This window comes from Gobio gobio (genome assembly GCF_949357685.1).
Source record: "Gobio gobio genome assembly, chromosome: 14".
Taxonomy (NCBI): Eukaryota; Metazoa; Chordata; class Actinopteri; order Cypriniformes; family Gobionidae; genus Gobio; species Gobio gobio.
The window spans coordinates 20,716,321-20,737,547 of record NC_137107.1 but is presented as its reverse complement, the minus strand read 5'-3'; the positions used below and the strand labels follow the sequence as shown (position 1 = coordinate 20,737,547).

The 21,227-nt window shown below is 37.5% G+C and overlaps 1 protein-coding gene across 1 annotated transcript; it reads left to right on the top strand.

The window, feature by feature from the left end:
* Window positions 1-832: 832 nt before the first annotated feature.
* On the top strand, window positions 833-20,425 carry slc13a5a (solute carrier family 13 member 5a). The gene is made up of 12 exons (XM_079835976.1): window positions 833-1,091; window positions 5,974-6,102; window positions 6,396-6,532; window positions 6,612-6,799; window positions 8,305-8,488; window positions 8,607-8,729; window positions 8,838-9,050; window positions 10,602-10,708; window positions 11,711-11,832; window positions 14,592-14,753; window positions 17,134-17,271; window positions 19,378-20,425. Exons 1-12 carry the CDS (start codon window positions 984-986, stop codon window positions 19,501-19,503), a joined length of 1,737 nt encoding a protein of 578 aa, XP_079692102.1. The 5' UTR covers window positions 833-983; the 3' UTR covers window positions 19,504-20,425.
* The last annotated feature ends 802 nt before the right edge of the window (window positions 20,426-21,227 follow it).

The following is a 21,227-nucleotide window of genomic DNA, read 5'->3' as shown; positions in this document are numbered from 1 at the left end:
CTGCATTCTACCACGTCCTTAACATTGCCAGACTGCGACCTCCTCTCAGCACTAAAGATACCGAAACTCTAATCAATGCCTTAATAACCTCACGTCTTGACTACTGTAATTCACTGCTTATTGGGCTTCCTGCTAAAACAATCGCTAGACTTCAATATGTACAAAAGTCTGCTGCCAGAGTCATCCATCAAGTCAAGAAATCTGACCACATTACCCCTTTGCTATTCTACATTGGCTACCTGTTTCTGTCCGCATCCAGTATAAAATTATATTGTTAACTTTTAAATGTCTGCATGGACTTGCACCCTTTTATTTATCTGAACTTCTGCACTGTTATTCTCCTCCTTGTTCTCTCTGGTCATCTGACTTAAGACTACTTAAGGTACCTCGTTTCCGTCTTTTTACTATGAGTGGTAGATCATTCAGTGCTGTGGCCCCGAAACTCTGGAATTCCCTCCCTCTGCACGACACTGCAATATCCTCTTTCAAATCTCCTCTAAAAACATATATTTTCTTACATTTCCAACCCTCCTCCTTTTTTTCACCTGTATATTTCTGTCTATGTTCTACATTGTTCTTCCTTTATATTATGTATATGTATGTATTTTTCTTGTAGGCCTACAGCGTAATATTATTATTATTAATATTATTGTTATATAATAATTGTATTACTATTATTATTATTATTATTATTATTAAAAAGCTACACTCGACTGACAAGTAGCCTAAGGTATGTTAACGAAACTTTGGTGATGAAATTCATAGGTTAATATTAAAAAAGTGAGAACGGCAAGGACCTCGCACGCGCTTAATTATGCGCTCCAGTGTGTGCTGTGTGCTGTGTGTGTGTGTGTGTGTGTGTGTGTGTGCGTGTGCGTGTGTGAGAGAGAAAGAGAGAGAGCGCGCGAGCGCGAGCGCGAGCCCATGCACTGTCCACAGATCACTACACAGAAGTTTCTTTGTAAAGTTATCCTAAGCCGATAATGATGGCTTCACATATACTGAAACTTATATGGAGGATGAAAAATGGACTGATTCTCTTTTGCACCCCATTTCTTCTACTTCCTTTGCCACTTATCATTGGAACAAAGGTGAGTCTAATTTTGTGATGCATGTAAAATGTTTTAAATAGGCAATAATGTGTCCTTAACTGAAAAGCTGAAGATGTGTCGTGTTGTTCCCACTGGCCAGTGTGATTTAATTAGACAGCCAAGTGTGTCTACATTTCAAAGAGACGAGAAAGTCTCAGAGTTGGGCTTTCAGTATCTTTCAGTCGGATTTCTCTGTGCCTTGGCTAGCAAGGGTACGAGACCATGCGTGACACTGGGGGCGACACATTCCTTCACACACAATGCCCTATATTTGTCTTAACCCTTTACTGTCAAGAAGGTTTTTTCAAGCTACCAAATAATTATAAGTAAATTAATAAGTTAAATAGCCTAATAATTAATTATACATTCTAAAATCGTATAGAAACAAAATGATAGACCAACCTTATTCAGCTACTTAATTAAAAAAATGTTTTATTTTTATTTATTTTATTTTGTACAAAATCAATTAAAACAACAACAAAATAATAAGTGGCTGGATAATTTCTTATTCACAGTAGCAACATGCAGGTGCAGGTCATATATACATCACATCATAGTCTCATCTCAGTAGCAATGTTTCATCATTAGATAATTTGTAATATGTTACTCTTTATGGCATTATTTTGACACATCTGATTGTTATCAGATTTTTTTTGCTGTGTTGTGATTTAGAGTGTTTCTGAGTGACTGACTAACGAAAGGAACTTTGCCCCTCAGGCCCTTCTTAAGTCAAAGCATATAGGCTAGCATTCAAGTACGTGTAGAATTGGATAAAACTAAACTTGCCAACAGTTACACATTACAAGTTTGTAACTAAGATGAAAAATTCAACAGTGATTGGATAAGCTCCTTATTCCAAATTTCTTTTTATACTATTATTGATCCCCAAATATAATCCCATTTTGAGGGAAACCATTTAAATATGAATAATATAGAAACTAGATACAGTAGTGAACAAAAGTGATGCCTTTCCTATAGGAACATTGACATGATCACCCTTTATTCCAATCTTATTACAAAATTATTAATGATTTTGTAAACATATTGTGTAGTTGCGCTTGGAGTCAATTGTTTTATTTGTGATAACGCAATGAAACATGCCACATTGTGCAGACATATTTTTTGGCCAGGCTGTAATAAAAAATAAAAACAACAATTATGAACACATGCAAAATAGTCTCGGGTTACTTGGCTGTAACCCTGTTCCCTGAAAAAGTGGGAATGAGATGCTGGTCTGAGTTTTAAGCGCTTTGGAAACACTGTGTGTGACCTGTTGTGAAGAATGTGTGCAAACCATATACTGTAAAAAAATATGGACATAGTGTCCGTGACGTCACCGATAGGTTTATGAAGAGAGTTTTTGAAGCCTCAAACCTGGCTGTTGCCATCTTAGAAGCGCGTCACCGCGCATCATTCCCGGATGACAGAAAATGGGCAAAGAGGTGGGACATGGCTGGAGCTGAGGTGACGTGATGACTAACATACAAAAGGCATTCCACCTGTCACTCTAAATGGTCACCCACTTAATTATGCAGAACTTTAAGGGTTTATATAATGTAAACAAAGGAGTAAAATTAGCCGTATTGACCAAAATCACAATTTGTACCAGGCTGTAAACATTTTTTTTTTTTTGTTGTAAAGTTGGGCATTTTAACATGGAGCTCAATGAGATTCTGCTCTCTTTTGGAGCCTGTTCCTAGCGGCCAGTCGACGAATTGCAGTTTAATTCACTTCTGTATTGGCTTCAAGAGAAACTGGGGGAGATTGCTACTTGTTGCAAACATGTCAATGAAATTGGCCTTGAACTTGAGATGTGTAACAGGTGAGCCTTTCAGGTATTACTTTGTCTGAAGGGACGTTCAGCCATATCATCAGTGCTGCAATGAAATGCAGCATTTCATTCCCGCTTTTTCGAGGAACAGTCAAGTAACCCGAAACGTTCCTTTTCAAAAGTTACTCTCAATGCTGTGCTGAGTTTAAGCATTATGGGAACGAGAATACCCACGCTGCCGCACTGGAGGTGTCTGGACCCCTCATGGTTGTCTAGTGTGTGCTCACAAAGACGCAAAAGGTCTCAGGCATGAGCTTAAAATGTCGACTCAAGGACGTGAGAGCCCAGAGTAGCATGAACATCCAACATGTAAAATCTTATATATGTATGCGGAGAGGACAAGCCTGCTGCATTACATACCTGTTGCAAAAGGGCGCCCCTTGCCAAAGCTTGGGAGGAAGCAACCCCCCTGGTGGAGTTAGCTCTAATTGCTAGAGGCGAAGCTTGATCTCGTGCCTTGTAGGCTAGAGCAATGGCATCCTTCACCTGGTGTGACATTGTTTGTTTGGTGGCGGCTGCCCCTGTGTTTCGCCCCCCATAGCAAACGAAAGGTTAGGTGCACATAGGTCTGAAGAGCACAGATTGGACAAAGTCTGTGAAGTTTCTCCTGCTCCTGCATTGTGAATGGAGGATGACAGAAGGCTTCAAGAATGACTGGGTGTACGGTTGAGAATGGAACCTTAGGCAGGTAGTCAGAATGAGAATGCAAATTAGCTCTCACTATTCCCGGGGCAAAGTCTAAGCAGGATGGCGAGATAGACAGAGCCTGCAGATGCAAATTCTTTTAGAGAGGTAATTGCCATTCGAAAAAAAATAGGGTCAGAAGCTTGTCAGTTGCTGACTCTAGAGGTTCAAAGGTGGTTTCAACCAACCCCTCGAGGACTATAGCTAAGTCCCACAATGGGAACTTGGCTCTAATGTGAGGCCTCAATCGCCTGGCCCCACGGATGAAGCCAGCAATCAACGGATGCTTCCCGGCTGGCATCGGTAAACCAGGAAGTGGGTGGCCGATATGGAGGCCGCATAAACCCTGAGAGTGGCAGGGACATGTGCCTGCTGATAACTTCTCTTGCAGAAACTCCAGCACTGAAACAATGTGGCAGTTAACTGAGTCTGCATGACATGCAGTACACAATCTTTCAAAGACACCCACTTAGTGGCATAGATTCTTCTTGTGAAGGGAGCCCTACCACTAAGAATTGTCTCTATGACATCAGCTGAAAGCTCAGTGTCCCTCAGTTGGTACCCTTCAGGGGCCAAACATGTAGATTCCACAATTCAGGCCGGGGATTAAATACTGTCCCCTGCACTTGAGACAGAAGTTCGACAGAAGTCGTCGAGGAGAGATATTATCTCTGAGAATCAAACTCTGTTTGGCCGACAAGGTACTATCAGTAAGAGGCAAGACCCTTGTTGACGAACTCTGTCCAGGACTCCGGGGAGCAGAGTGATCAGGGGAAACACATAGGCCTACAGGTGCATTCTGAGCCACGTATATGCGACGGACAGGAACTTTTTCCTGAGCCCAAAGCAGAACCTGCACAAACGCAGACCACCATGGCTATTTATGTAAGAGACTACAACAGTGCTGTCCCCCCCAAAATCCCTTGGGCTGGACAGGAATCTAAGACCACTCCCCAGCCTGACAGGGAGGTGTCCGTAATTAGCATCTTGCGATGACAAAACACACCTAGAGTGGGACCCATGGCGAGGAACAGAGGTCTAAGCCACATAGAAAGGGTACATATCCCCTGGCTTTGAGCCACAACTGAAGTGGTCTCATGTGCAAAAGGCCAATAGGTATCACCATGGATGCAGCTGCCATGAGACCTAATATTATTTGATAATGATGAACAGTAATGTCCTGACCTAGCCTGATGTTGCTTTGGGTGTTTAAAATCTCGAGCGGGAGACAGTTGTGTCCGCATGGTGACAGAGTCCTATATAACCCCTAGGTACGTTGTCCTCTGGGAGGGAGAGAGGATGCTTTTCTTGCCGTTGAGTCTCAACCCCAGAGAGACCAGGTGAGCTAGGACGATATCTCAATGTCGAAACATAAGCTCTTGAGACTGGGCCAGTATCAGCCAATCGTCTATGTAATTCCAAATGTGGATACATTGGCGTGTTTGCACACCTTCTTCACAGCAGGTCACACAGCAAAGTGTTCCCATAGTGCTTAAACTCAGCGCAGCATTGAGAGTCACTTTTGGCCACTAATGTATGTTCACCAAGACTGCATTTATTTGATATTATATTTGTATGATATTATATTTGATATAACTGTTTTCTATTTTAATAGCAACCTGGTCTCATTGTGAAAATGTACCTCTGGCAACGTTTTTGCAAACCGCCAAAATACGTACCAATAAGTACATATCTCTGCAGTTTCAAAGTGAAATGAACACTAGAGGCAGTAAAACAGCAAGCACTTTTTATCGGGTTTTTTTTTCCATGTAAATGAATACATTTTGGAGTTTGCGTCACTTAATCTGCTCCATATGCTCTGCTTTTTTTATATAATAAGCTTGCTCAGTAGCTCAGCTGGTACAGATTTGTACTTGTAATAATGAAAGCTCAGGTACGAATCCCGTGAAAGACAAGTCATGATAAAAGAGCTCAAAGATGAGTTCACACAAGCTAACAAGACATGGTTACTATTGTATTTTTGTCACATTTGCTTTTGTTAACACTATCGGTTAGGTTTAGGGTTTAGTGTAGGTGTACGTTAAAAAAACAATGTCACAAAACGTCAGATTGACGCTCATCTGTTCCGGGAAAAAAACGAAGCTTTTGGCGGCACCCAGTGGACATATCACTTTGAAACTGCAGTGATATGTACATATTGGTACGTATTTTGGGGTTTGCAAAAACGTTGCCAGAGGTACATTTTCACAATGAGACCAGGCTGTTTAATATATTTTAAAATGCAAAGCTGAATTTTTTTCAGCCATTACTCCAGTCTTCAGTGTTATTAAATAAAACGTACTCACAACTTTTGAATGATTTATAGTATATTCATACTATTGGCTGTGTTCTGTTTTTCGTCTGCAGGAGGCTGGATGTGCCTATGTAGTTGCATTGATGGCAGTGTACTGGTGTACAGAGGTGCTGCCACTGGCTATCACTGCTCTTATGCCTGCTGTGCTCTTTCCACTCTTCGGAATCATGGAGTCCAAAGATGTAGGTTTCAGGTCCTAAAAGTCATCATATTAGTATAACTGACTTCATCCTCATTAAACATTTAACTTTAATTTTAACTACAGCCCTCATTCTTACTCATTATGTTTCTTCGACATACTTTCATAATCTTTTATTAGAAATTAAGATCTTCATACAGATGTCTTTTTTTTTTTTTTGATGGTTTACGCTGTTGGTCCTACATTATGTTTTTTTTTTGTTTTGTTTTTTTGCAGTGTTTCATTATGTATGTGACTCAAACTTTGCATCCCAAGTATCTGATATCTGTATGATAGGTGTGTATGCAGTACCTTAAGGACACCAACATGCTGTTTCTGGGTGGACTGATGGTGGCTGTAGCTGTCGAGCACTGGAACCTACACAAGAGAATCGCACTCCGGGTGTTGCTCATTGTGGGCGTACGACCAGCTCTGTATGAAATTAAAAACTTCTGGGAATATTCTCATTGAAAACAGTATCAGTAATAGCCTTCCTCTTCTGCCTTTATGCAGGCTGATGCTGGGTTTCATGGGCGTAACAGCTTTCCTCTCCATGTGGATCAGTAACACGGCCACAACAGCCATGATGGTGCCCATCGTTCAAGCTGTGCTCGAGCAGCTCAACAACACAGCAGATCAAGAGCAGACCTCCATTCCTGAGAATGAAGAGAAAAATACTGAGAAACAAAATGAAACCCAGGGTGAGAAATAGTCTGGACTAATGTTAAGTGAATGTCAAGTTGTGGTGAGATAAGGTGGTCTGCTTTCTTATTTGGTCCAGAGCAATGCAGTTTTTCAGCATGCTCCTCTAATGTATGGTTTGCTGAGGACCATTAAAATAGTTGGTTGTGGTGAGATGATACACCTCCTTTTACCGGGTGCCCTCCCTCCAGCATAGCTGGGGGTGCTAGGCAGAATGAGGCCACGAGGATGAGTAGGCTTCCATCAATCCTCTTCTGTTGCCTTCCCTCCAGTATGACGGGTGGTTTTAACAATGAACTGCGAAGGAGTGGTTGCAGTGAGGTGATGCGACCCCTTGACTCTTCGGCCGTCCTTCCTCCAGCACAGCTGGTAAATTGCTTAGGGTCCATCGCTTTACTGGAGGAGTGGTTGTGGTGTGATGATTTAACCCCTTCACTCTTCGGCTGCCTTTCTGCCCTAAACTTCTGAGAGACAATCGTTTCACAGAGGGGATGGTCACGGTGAGATGATGCGACCCCGCACTTTTTGGTTGACCTTTCTCTAGAATAACTGGAGAAGAAAAATTTAAGCAGGATTATGTTCCTTGTGAATGGGTTGATCCCCATCCCCAGGTTACTCGAAGGTCTTATGGGCTTTGGGTTGTCCTGTAGCTGTGGCTCAGACTGGTCTACTGCAGGAATCTCCATTTCATGAACGGTTAAGCTTGGAGGCTTTTTCCTAGTGCCTATAATACTGAGCTTTCTAGGGAACATGGTTGTAGTGTCACAGGATGGTTCCTAACTGGTTGCTAATGCATTTAGGTTACTCTGGGTCAACGTCCATTAAGTCCTGACAAGATTGTGCCTGGTGACCTTCATAGCACACAGTCAGGCATTGGGCAGCATGGCGTAATGGGTATTAACATCCCATAGCAGCAACTGATGCAACGTCGCATTCCCTCAATAGGTTTATGTATGTAACCCCAGTTCCCTGAGAAGGGAACAAGACAATGTGTCGCATTGCAATGCTTCGAGCATGCCTGTGCATCTTCCTTCAGACATTTTAAATGCAGGCACCCTTTTGTATGCTCGGGTGCTCCACGTGATGTCATCGGACCACTGTCGGCCAATAAGTTTGGCGTTAATTCACAAGTGCATCAGACACTGGGTTCCGTGGGACACATCCCCTTAGCGTCAGCAAATGACCCAGCGTCTCTTTTTCTTCTCAGGGAACCAAGGTTTTATACTTAACCCAGGGCGGCAGTGGCTCAGTGGTTTATGTAGGTTGTCTACAAACTGGAAGGTTGGTGGTTCGATCCCCGGTTCCATGCAGTCCATTTACCATTTAACCCTAAAATGTTTTTATTGTTTATTATTTTAGGACTGCCAAAGTTATCATTAAAAAATATTTAACATTGTTACATTTCTCAGCGCAGTCTAATGGCAAATTCATGTTTTATACACGTGCAATGTAAAGGTTTCAAGATTTATAAAATGTACCAAATCTTCTGTTTTATTGTGTTCAGTTGCTCTGAATGGCCACAGCTTCTCAATTGAATCCGACACAGAAGATAATTCTCGAGACGCAGAAGAAAGACTAAAGATGTGTAAAGGCTTGACACTATGTGTGTGCTATGCAGCCAGCATTGGTGGGACAGCCACGCTCACAGGCACTGGACCAAACCTTGTTCTTATGGGACAGATGAGCCAGTAGGTACCTCACATTAGAGTTTTTTCCCCCAAAACACGAGAGAAACTTACCATATAACATTCTTACCTTTTGTTTATTTTTTATTTAGCATATTAAATCAATTTGTTTGACCTACAGACTTTTCCCAGACAACCCTGACATCATAAACTTTGCATCATGGTTTGGATTTGCCTTCCCTAACATGATCATCATGCTCACACTGGCCTGGCTGTGGCTACAGATTGTGTTCCTGGGTTTAAAGTGAGAGTCCTTTCCTAATGAAACAAACTCAGCTGCATCATATACAGTATGCTTATGTTATCATATAATATACAGTAGGTTATTCTAACATTTCATATGTAAATGAAGCTTCAGAAAGACATGGGGCTGTGGGACGGTGAAGACAGAGAAGGAGATTGCTGCCTATAATGTAATCAAAGAGGAGCACCGGAGTCTTGGTCCCATGACCTTTGGGGAACTGAGTGTCCTTGCCCTCTTCGTCCTCCTGGTGGTGCTTTGGTTCACTCGTGAACCAGGCTTTGTGGATGGCTGGGCAACAAACCTTTTCAATGCTGAAAAAGAGTAAGGATATAAACACTATATCATTGACGAGACAAAAGGCAAGTGTCACTATATTGCTCATACTTAGTATTTTGCGCTACGAATATGATACATAAAACCATGCAGTTTGTTGAGGAAAGGTGTTTTAGTACATTTTAAGTAATGTAGGCATTGTGTGTGTGTGTGTGTGTGTGTGTGTGTGTGTGTGTGTGTGTGTGTGTGTGTGTGTGTGTGTGTGTGTGTGTGTGTGTGTGTGTGTGTGTGTGTGTGTGTGTGTGTGTGTGTGTGTGTGTGTGTGTGTGTGTGTGTGTGTGTGTGTGTGTGTGTGTGTGTGTGTGTGTGTGTGTGTGTGTGTGTGTGTGTGTGTGTGTGTGTGTGTGTGCGTGCGCGCATGCATGCGTGTGTTAACTTGTAGTGTTAAATACCAACCTACTGAAGTAGTAAATTCAGTTTTGTACCTTTATAATAAACTGACAATCACCATAAAACATAGTAAAGAGATGGTAAAGAGAAAGCCAGACGAAGAATCAAAACTCATCACAACTTTGCAAACTAACAACTTTAATATGTTGCTTTCTTTTTAAAAACATTTTTTATCAAAGCAAATGTGCAAATTGTTGTCCTGAAATGTCCTCTGATTCCATTTGAGGGTAAACAAACTATTTTAGTTTAGTTTTGGTTTAAGGATCCTTCAAACTACAAAAACATGACAAAATATACATATGTTGCAAAAACATTAATATCCAGAATGACCTCAGGTCTATGGGCAAAATGCCTCTAAAATTGAACAAAGTAATGAAAATTTCAGCTGTCAGTTTGAACCATTGCTTAACACACACACAACGTGTTCTCCTGTTATCAGCTCTGGCGTGTTCCTTTATTTGTAGGCCAAATGTCCAGAAAAAAAGTGAATGGAGTTTCCCCACATTGCAAACAACATTTGTGTACATTTCCTGATGACGGTCACATGCTAAGATTATAAGGATTTAAAACTGTGAAAACACTGAGATTCTCTCTGGGTGAAAGGTCTGAACCCAACGAGAACAGGGGCCGGTTGCATAAACCGTTAAGACTAGTCTTACAAGTTAGACATATATTTTTTTCTTTAAGACTGTTCATCATTTTTTTAAATCAGTTACATAAAAACATAGACTGGCCTAATTTGATATGAAAAGTAAGACTGAATGCCACTTGCCTAACTGCTAGTGGCTCAAACTAGATCTTAAGACACTGTCTTAACATAATGGCTTAGTTTATGCAACTGGCCCCAGAACGTGGTAACACTTTATTTTACAGTGTCCTTGTTACACATGTTACAGAGTTTCTATAGTAATTACTATAAATTATGCATAATTGCTTGCAACTAACCCTAAACCAAACCTAATCCTAATCTTACCCTATAGTAAGTACAGTACATGTTGTTAATTAATATTACTCAGTACTTATATGTACTGCACTGTAACAAGGACACCTTAAAATAAAGTGTAAACTTACTATGAGGTAAAAACAAATCATTATGTTGTGTTGTGACCTTTAACCTCTCGTTCAACCTCATTACTCACCTCTGTGCAGGTTTGTGACAGATGCCACAGTGGCGGTGTTTGTAGCTGCCCTGCTTTTTGTTTTTCCCTCTAAACCTCCACGTTTGTGCTTCTGGAGAGCACAGAGCTCTGACACAGGTCAGTTTAACACCTGCTGAGCGGATGTCTTGTTTGACTATTAAGCTACACTGTAAAATCCAACAGTTGTTCTAACTAAGACTTTTTAGTTATCTGTACTTAATGTCTTAACTTAATTGTAAAAATGCCTATACTATACTATGTTTATTCAGAAAACCCAAGTTAAGATTAATTGATTGGTTTAGTGCCAAAAAAAAAACTTTTTGAGGCGGGGCAATAGACTTTTCACTCATGCTCAATCTTCAATCATCTTTCTCTAGTTGCATTCACTTATTTCCCAAAGTCATCTTGAATGTTGAATTGTCAATACAACTACACATTTTGAGAGGACATCACATACAGTAAGCTGACTTCATGAATTTATTTAGATTTTCCTGAAAATCTTTTTGTTTGAACTCACCATTAAAGTGATTATTGTTGCCTTTTTGGGCAATTGGAATTACTCTCTTCATATTGATGCAGCGATGTAACAAGATATCACTGTTATGTGGTTTCAAAGGAAGGGACGTGATACATAGGTTGCTTTTGAAAGGTGACCTATAGCTAAATCATTAACTATCTATTTTTCATGTCAGATAATAATCTTTTATTGCTAACACTTATGTCATTAGCACCTTGTTAAACTTTTAATTGGGTTGATATAATCCCTATATATTTGTGACAATATCTTGCAGTTGTCCATGCTTGAGTCACACACAAACTTCAACATTCAGCATGCAAAACACAACAATGGTAACACCAATGGTAGCCATACTAAGTACATCTAAAGTTACTTATTAAGTACTCTCTACAGTTATTTTTTAGTTACTAGAACTCTTGTTTTTTTCTGAATGCCTTGTTGTTGTTGTTGCTGCATAATCATCTATCATCTCTGTATTTTAATGACATTAGGTAGAGTGCTTAGGTAGAGTGTTGTTGTTTTTTAAAGATTTTTTGGCATAAAAATATAAATAAAGTTCATAAATAAATATTATGAATAAATATGACTGTGGTCTATGTCAGTGCCCCAGGAAGAAAGTGGCCCGACTCCAACTTTGCTGACATGGAATGTGACACAGAAGAAGATGCCATGGAGCATTATCCTGCTGCTGGGGGGAGGCTTTGCCCTGGCTAAGGGCAGTGAGGTACAACAAATGCTTTTCAAAATGTGTCTTTGTGTATTTGAGAGTAAAATATATTTGTATAGCTCTTATTGCTTTACCACAGAGTAAGTTTTATGACAATATATAACAATGCTCTTCCAAATTTAGATCAAGCTAGTATGTTGTATTTATAGTGTTGTAATTAATATATTTGGTAACACTTTATTTTAGGGTTCAATTCTCGCTATTTACTAGTTGCTTATTAGCATGTATATTACTAGGATTCTGGCTATTTATTAGTTTTAAAGCACATATTAATGCCTTATTCTACATGACCATATTCTACATCCCTTAAACCTACACTGTAAAAAAACAAACCGTAAAAAAGGGGTGCCAGAAAATGTCTGTTTAAAAACAGAAAAATACTGTCAGGGAAAAAAAACAGAGATAAACTGTAAAAAAACAAACCGTAAAAAAAAAACGGTAGCTAGTTTGCCAGAACTTTACTGTAAAAAATACTGTAGCAACATTTGAGGGTTTACGGGATAGCACTTAGTTGACTGTCTATTTTACAGTTCATAACCGTATAATTTAATTAAAGGTTTATATTGTAATAATTACGTGTACACTGTAAACATTTACGGGAAAAGACGTATTTCATTAACTGAAATAATGTTAAATTACCAACCTATTGAGATACTAATATCTGTTATGTACCTTTGATAAATACTGACAACCACCACATACAGTGGTGATGAGAATCACATGATGAATCAAAGCTTTAATCTCCAATCATAGTGGAGATGAGTCACACACACAATGAATCAAAGCTCAACACAAGCAGCTTTTAGGAGGACAAAACTAATATATGGAAGGTGTCATTCACACAAACACTAAACACCATCATGGTAACAAATACATTTTACAAATGCAATAAACATTAATTTAACAACATTAGATGTAACGTAAAACCCTAATGTACATAACTGATTAGAAAAAAATAAGAAGAAACATAGTTATTTCAATGAAAATACATTAAATGTGACGTGTCATGCAGGGAATTCTGGAAATGTCAATTTATGTTTTTTTGGCTGTAAATTACAATTACTTGTTTTTTTTTTCACTTCCAAAAACTGCTAATTTAACAGTATTTTACTGTAAAATTAAATTAGATGTAAGGTAAGATCTATTACAGTTATTCACCGTATATAGTACGGAAACTTTGTTAGTTAACTGTTTTTCACTGTAACATTTTTACAGTCTTTTACCATTCAAATCACGTACATTTTTTACAGTGTACCCAAAACTTAACTAAACTTAAATGCTGCAAAAACTACCTTACTAACTATTGATAGGCAGGAAATTAGGAGTTTATTGAGGCAAAAGTCGTAGTTAATAGTGAATGTGTTCTACATACTAAAGTGTTACCATATATTTAAATAATAATCTGTATTGTTCTGGTAAAATATTAACATATTGCTTTTGTTCAAAGCGAGTCTTAAAAAATAATAATATAATTTGTTGTCACATGTAAAAAAAAAATAATAATCTGATGTTCAAAAGTAATTATTAGTTTTGGTCTCACTGTATATTAAGTGCCTTCAACTACTATGTACAAACATTTTAAATTAATAATTTGAGACAATGCATTTATTGTGAACATACATGTTTGCACATATTTAATAAATACCTGTATATAATTACAGCTGTAATTAATTTCTGTAATTCCATCTATAATTACACTGTTGACCCGTCCCTTACCCCTTAACCCACCCATACCACCAAACCTGTCCCTAACCCGTATCCCACCTAGATAGCAGCAAAAGTGTTATGCAATAGAACATGAAAAAATGTTTTGGATGCAACAAGTACATAGTAGTTAAAGACACCTAATATATAAACTGTAACAAGAGATTTATATAATTGTTTTGTTCTGTGCAATTCTCAAAAAAAACTTGTCAAAGAGACTGACATGAGTTTAACATTTTCCAATTGTAATTTGCAGTCTTTTAAAGGGATAGTTCACCTAAAAATGTTATTGATCCCATATAACCCTAACCCTCAAGCCATCCTAGGAGTATATGACATTCTTCTTTCAGATGAATACAATCAGAGTTATATTAAAAAATGTCCCGTCTAATCCAAGCATAATAATGGCAGCCCAAAATTTGAAGCCAAAAAATTTGTATCCATCCATTATAAAAGTATACGAAAGACAGTCTGCCGGAAGATAGATATTTTACTTTATAACGTGTTACATATGGATATTTTTCTTACACAAGCCCATCGATTCACTTCAGAAGGTCTTTATTAACCCCCCGGAGCCGTGTGGATTACTTTTATAATGGATGGATGGACTTTTCACTGCTTAAAGATTGGAAGAGCCAAGAAATGTTGTAATATTACTCTGATTGTATTCGTCTGAAAGAAGAATGTCATATACACCTGGGATGACTTGAGGTTGAGTAATGGGTAATTTAAATTTTTGGGTGAACTATCCCTTTAAGCAACAGTGTTCTGAAATACAGGGTTTGGATTTTATTTCAATAAGTAACATCTCTGATTTCAGGCAGAATCATTTTATTGTGATGTTGTTCCTTACTGTGGTTGAGGATTACTTATATTGTGTTAAAGATTTTGGTCACCTTAGTGTTTAAACAGAGAGCTGCTAGAAAGCCGAAAAATGATGCTTTAATGAGAGGACATGAGAAAGACTAAAGATAACATCTATTAAACACCATATAAAAGGTCAGCTTCAATCATCATGTGTTCTCTTTACTTTTATTTACGTCAATGCTCAGGTCTCAGGGCTGTCAAAATGGCTTGGAGATCAGTTGTCGCCTCTTCAGAGTATTCCTCCCTGGGCGATTGCCATTGTTGTGTGTCTGATGATAGCAACCTTCACTGAATGCACCAGCAATGTTGCCACGGCAACACTATTTCTGCCTATACTCGCATCTATGGTACGTACACTTCTAATATTCACTATGATTTACATTCTTAGGGCCAGATTTACTAACAGCTTGCACCAGTGCAAACCCTCTTTTGGCATTACAAAACTATACTGTCGAGATTTACTAACGACACACAGCTAAAAATAATTTTGGCTGCTGACCTTGTTGCATATGCACTTGTGGGAGTTTCCCTTACAGACGCAAAATTTATGGGAGGAGAGTTTATTAAAATTCACTAAGGTTTTGTGCTCGTCATTTTACTGGCATTTGCACCATTCTTTTTTGGAATCGCACTCTCACGCTAATTTGAAGTCGCAGAAACAGCAAAATGGAAAGAAAGTCTGCAGGCATTTATGGAAAAGTATCTTTGACCACAACATTATGTTATTTAATAAAGTTTGGCAGTTTGCGTGACTTTTTCAACAATCAAGTACTGACATTCAGTTTAGTCAATTTTGTTTTAAGAGGCTTTTTTATTATTTTTTTTATTTTTTATAAATTATATAATCAGAATAACAGTCTGAGTGAGTTTGCGGGTGGTAAGATTATAAGTAATTAATTCATACTTTTTAAGTCATTTTAATTCATACTTTTATTCGGCTAGGACACATTAATTTGATTTAAATGTTACTGTAAAATCGTTTACATTGTTACAAAAAATTCTATTTCAAATCAATGTTGTTCTTTTTACTGAAGTAATGGCTTCTTAAAATTCAGCTTTGACATTACAGGACAAAATGACATTTTCAAAAATAATAACGTATAAAAGTATATAAAATATATACTGCATATGATCAAATAAATCCAGCCTTGGTGAGCATGAGAAAAAACATCTTACAGACCCCACCTTTTGAATGGCAGTTTGTGTGTGTGTGTGTGTGTGTGTGTGCTAGTTTATATGATTTATGAGGACACAAATTTGTATAATGACACTGGTATTACACCAGTATTACACTGGTAGTGTAAGTGGGTGTATTAATTAATGGCAATTTAATTGTATTTATTTAGCTGGTACAGTCCATTTTTTAGATTTGAATCACTGATTTAAATATTCTTAACGTTTGTCAACTTGGTGTCATGTTGATTTTGCAATAGTGAGATACAACTAACTTTGTTGCCTTCAGGTTGTATTTTTCAAGGAATTAAAGATTTATTTGTTTATGTCATTTATATTATACCACACACAATGAACAAGTTGCGTAATTCTGAAAAGGTTTTTTGTACATATTTATTTATAAGCACAGCTTCTTCCTCCATAAATTTCTCACGGGGTTGTACCTTTCTTGTCTCTTGCTGTGCAGTTGGCACATCCTGCCCTCTTCTCATGAATTAGTCTATGCAAGAGAGCCTGTGAATGGAGGGATTTGTAAGCTGAAGTGGCTCATATGGGAGAACCATGGAGATGTGTCATTGTTGTCTGGTTGAAAAAAGAAAGAGAAAGGAAGAATGAGAAAGAACGGGCATTGGGGGAAGAGGGCTTTCAACTTCCCTCGCTAATTCACTCGCTGCTGAAGGCAGATATGTAGACGCTCCTCTGTGTGTGCCAGCATTGTTCATTTTCCTCTGTTACCTGTAACACAACTCAGCTTTGAGAATAGAGCCAGATCACTGTAGATAGTGAGTGTTCCCTGAAGAGATTCCTTGTGTGTTTGAGCAAACTTGGCAATAAATAAATTATTTTATTTAATTTAAAAGTGTGCTGTTACATTCAGGCAGGAAAAGAGTGGAGACGTAGAACTTTATGCTGCTTTTTTAATAAACAACATAATTCTGCAGAGATAACAAAGACTCAAACTAGATATACTGTAGGTGACAATCTAATCAGTAACTACAAAGGCAACCAACAACAGGCACTAAACATTAATGATGGGCTTTTTCTAAACACGATTTGTGAAGTTTCCAAACAGTGATTTGGAGTGCGTATTAAACTGTCGTCTTTTATTGCACAGATTAACCAAGCTCTCCATAGAGCAAGCCCTACAATTTATTGAAATAACACATATTATAAAGACACTTAAAATGTAATGGTATTGGATGATTTATTTGGTCCCTTCAGAATATTTTTGTGTTCAATGGATTACACTTTTAACAAGTTATTTGCATTTGGTTTGTGAAAGGTGGTTTTCGGTGCATGTTTTGGCTGAGTATTCGTTGCATTTACACCGTTCTGACCAGCAGGTGTCACCAGTGTGTTGCGTTTCGAGTGCTTCGAAACAGTGAATCATGCTATATAAATTATTTAAAAATATTCTGAAGGGACCAAAGACTTACATTTTGGGGGAGAAATTATCCTATTATATTTGTAACATTGAAAAAAATCTTAAATTAAATTCCATATGTATGCCTAAATAAAAGAAGCTGATCTAACTTATTGTTTTGTTTTTTTCAGTCCCAGTCTATAGGTATCAACCCTCTGTATGTTATGATCCCCTGCACCCTCAGTGCATCTTTTGCCTTCATGCTCCCAGTGGCCACCCCTCCAAACGCCATAGTCTTCTCATACGGATACCTGAAAGTGTCCGACATGGTGAGTGTTAGTCCTTATTAATATTCTTTAAAAAGATGGGAATCATCGAATCACTACTGGGAATGATTAAATCCAAAATGCACAGTGATATCTGATGGAAATGGAATGTACTATTATGCCCGGTTGCACAGACAAAAGCTTAAGCTTAAAGGGATAGTTCACCCAAAAATGATAATTAGCCCATGATTTACTCACCCTCAAGTCATCCTAGGTGTAAATGACATTCTTCTTTCAGACGAATAAAATCTGAGTTATATTAAAAATGTTCTGTCTAATCCAAGCATTATAATCGCAGTAATAGTTGCTCTGTTTTTAAAGTCCATAAAAAATGCACCTGTCCGTCAAATAACGTGCTCCATGCGGCTCCGGTGTGTTAATAAAGGCCTTCTGAAGCGAATTGATGTGTTTATGTAAGAAAAATATCCATATTTAAACATTTATTTCATTTTTTTTCTATGGCTCTGCATCAGCTGTCCCCGCGCCATCACTTCCGGCGAATAAGGTCAAAATACATGCAAAATACCGCCACGATCATAGATATATACATAGATTCCTCATTAGTGCCTGAGCTGATCGGTCGAATGAGGCATCTAACATTTTTAATATAACTCTGATTTTATTCGTCTGAAAGAAGAATGTCATATACACCTAGGATGACTTGAGGGTGAGTAAATCATGGGCTAATTTTCATTTTTTTGGGGTGAACTAACCCTTTAAGCCTAGTCCCAGACTAAAATGCATGTTTGAGCTGTTTTAACTGAAAGAAACTTGCAGTGCACTGGCATAGACTTGGTCGGCATTACTGGGAATGCCCACAAAAACGTCATATCCATTTATGCCATGGGGGAAAACAAGCGAAACGAATAAATGCGTGTAGAACTTGTTAGACGCTTGATCTTTACTCTTTGTAATGATTACGATTTTTGCTTAGTGCAGTGCTGACAAGTTGCTATGTGTTGTTCCCCACCTCTAAGCTGATATAGTCACATTACATGTATGACACTGGAATGTCATTTTCTTGTCAAAATGCATGCTGCTCCCCCAAAATATTACACGACATTATAACCTACTTCATAAAAACTTCAATGAAAGTCTTTTGAGGAAGATGGTTGCTATAAAAAGCACAAAAACTTTGCTATTGTCAGTAATTTGAATAGTGTGACAGTGACATGCCAACTCCAAATTTACTTTGTAAAATGTAAATTCTGAACTAATTCATTTGTGCATGACTGTACTAACAAGAAAAACGAATAAATAAACAAACAAACAAACAAACAGGAAAAGCTACATGCAAGACAACAGAAAACTGACGGATGTCTAAACTTTATCTAAACCTGTGCAATTGATGCCTAATAGCTCATCATATAACTGGATTTTAGGCTTTTGACAAATGTTTGTTAAACATACTGTGGTAAATTAATGTTTGACATTAGACTCTGCGCATTTCATGTTTATATTCTAGCTCAAACAAACTTATACATAAACAAACACCCTTTGCACTGCACACGGCATATTCAGAAAATATCTGATCATTTTAAAACATTAAATGTATGTAATACATACTTTAAACCATTAAATTCTGGAACATTGAATAAACGTCTTCATCGAAAGACTGGGTGATTTATGAAGTAGGCATGTCATGTCTATTTGGGGGAGTAGCATGAATTTTGAGCAGAAAATGACACCTCTGGCCATTGCGTTGGGTCGTTTGTCCAGTCACAGATACTGTATGGACAATCCAACTCAATACGGCTCAGTTTTTATGTATCTTGCTCTGTCGAGCAGCAGAAGTGATTCTACGTAGGCTATTCTGGGTTAACGCAATGTGTGGGGGAATGGATTGTTTTCCCCCACACCAACACGACACCGACCAAGTCTATATCTTTAAATATGTTAGTGCCATTATTTTGTCTCAAGATTCACACCAGTAATGTTTTTAAGGCCATTTTATAAAAGCTACTTAAATGTCCTAATTTAACTAAGGCCTAGACCTATTCCTGGCTTAATATAAGCCCTGTCTGTGAAACCAGGCCTCAACAAAATAAAGGTACTGAATTATTTACTTTCAAAATGTCAGTTATCCAAATATTCACTTTTTATCCGCAGGCCAGGACAGGGATTGTCATGAATATCATCGGCATCCTCTCCATTACCTTAGCTATTAACAGCTGGGGCAAAGCTATCTTCAGTTTAGACACATTTCCCAGCTGGGCAAACACTACAGCTGTGTGAGAGACTGAATCCCACCATCAGTCTGCTTTCAAACTGCATCATTCAGCACTATTCTCACCATGTTTCCAACTGAGGAGGCCAGGCAGGGTCACAGCCAGTGGCTGGTTTCACTGGAGATGATAGTGTGTCACCATTTGTACTATAGCTGTGCAGTTCAGTTGTTGATTTTAATGTAAATGTGTATAACTTCATAAAAAAGTATATAATAAAGTTGCTGTCTACACACATGCAGGGCAGTTTTGACAGAATAGTGTAATTATGTACAGTTCAAGATTCATTAAAACTCTCACTATTGCAATATACATTTAATAATGTAAATTAAAATATTGTATATTGTTCATATTTCCTACTAATAAATTGAAATACACCTGCATATACCCAATGTTTTAAATAGTCTACACTTGTATGATTATGTTTTGGGTCAAATTTAAATTATGTTAAGGACATTAATAAAGAAACACATCTATGTAAATAAAACATTGATTGGGGAAGACGGGGTACGAGGTAAGAGTTTAAAAACAATGTTGGTTTACAGATCATTTGTATAATGTTTAGCTATATGAGTTAGTTTAGCATAGAAGATGATGTTTCATCCAAATTGTCTGGACTAGCCTATATGAGGAAACAGTAGAAATCGAAACATTTGCTGTTGTGTTATATTTCTGTGAGTATTGAAAGAAGCTTGTTACCTGTGTCAGTTATTTTATTGTATTGAAAAAAATGTCATTCACATAAATATAAATGTTTTATATACAAAACGAAGTCAGAAATTAACTACATTAAATGTAATCTCGTTAAATCTCCTGTAATTACTAGTTAAGTCCTTGGAGGGATAGCCTATTGATGAGTGACATAGAAGTATTAAAATTGGAAAAAACCATAGCCATTTAAGAAATGTGCTAAAATGAGATTTAGAGACATCAATTGTTAAAATAAAAAAAATAAAAGTAGACGAACATCTTACGTTATGTAATACAAGTTTAGTTCAATCCATCCTGATAGTTACGTTGTCAAGCATAGATATGTATTCATAGATGCCTCATTCAACCACTCCAGGCACGTCGACGCGCCGCCATTTTAGAACAGTCAACACACGTCAACACTTAAGATGCAGTATTCAAGGACTGGAACGCATGTGAAAACAAACATTGGTCTTTTAAAGTGCTTAAATTAAACTAAATTTAAGAGTAGTTAAAGAAGAGAAACAGGCATTTCTGCTGTTCCATAAACGTGCATACTGTCAGAGAGTGAAATTGCATTTTCATTCAGCGACTCTGCTGCCATTGTTGTTCAGACTAATGCAAAAGATCGACCATGACAAGCCCTATTTTTACACAGCTTATATGCAGTGTTGTAAATGTTAACTGTTGGATCGATAAGCTATGTGCATTCAAATAATGTAGAATAATAAGGTATCTAGAATATTTTATATATATATATATATATATATATATATATATATATATATATATATATATATATATATATATATATATATATATATATATATATATTCGTATTTTAAATAAATGTAGGCCTATAATTACTTCTACCTAATTTATAATTTCCCTTGTTCTTAAAAATGGTTTATCAGCTTGTGAATGTGAATTCAGTTATGTGATGTTCATACTTTTATAAAGCTTTTTATTAATAAAACGATTGCAAAACAGGATGACTTTTGAATTTAAGCTTTCAAAAGATACCTAGTTTATAATGATTACTTA

Excerpts from the sequence above, each read along its gene's own strand:
- slc13a5a (XM_079835976.1), top strand. The coding sequence starts at position 984 with ATGATGGCTTCACATATACTGAAACTTATATGGAGGATGAAAAATGGA. Across the intron at positions 8,489-8,606 it reads CTTATGGGACAGATGAGCCA|ACTTTTCCCAGACAACCCTG; the intron begins GTAGGTACCTCA and ends TTTGACCTACAG. Across the intron at positions 17,272-19,377 it reads ACCTGAAAGTGTCCGACATG|GCCAGGACAGGGATTGTCAT; the intron begins GTGAGTGTTAGT and ends TTTTATCCGCAG.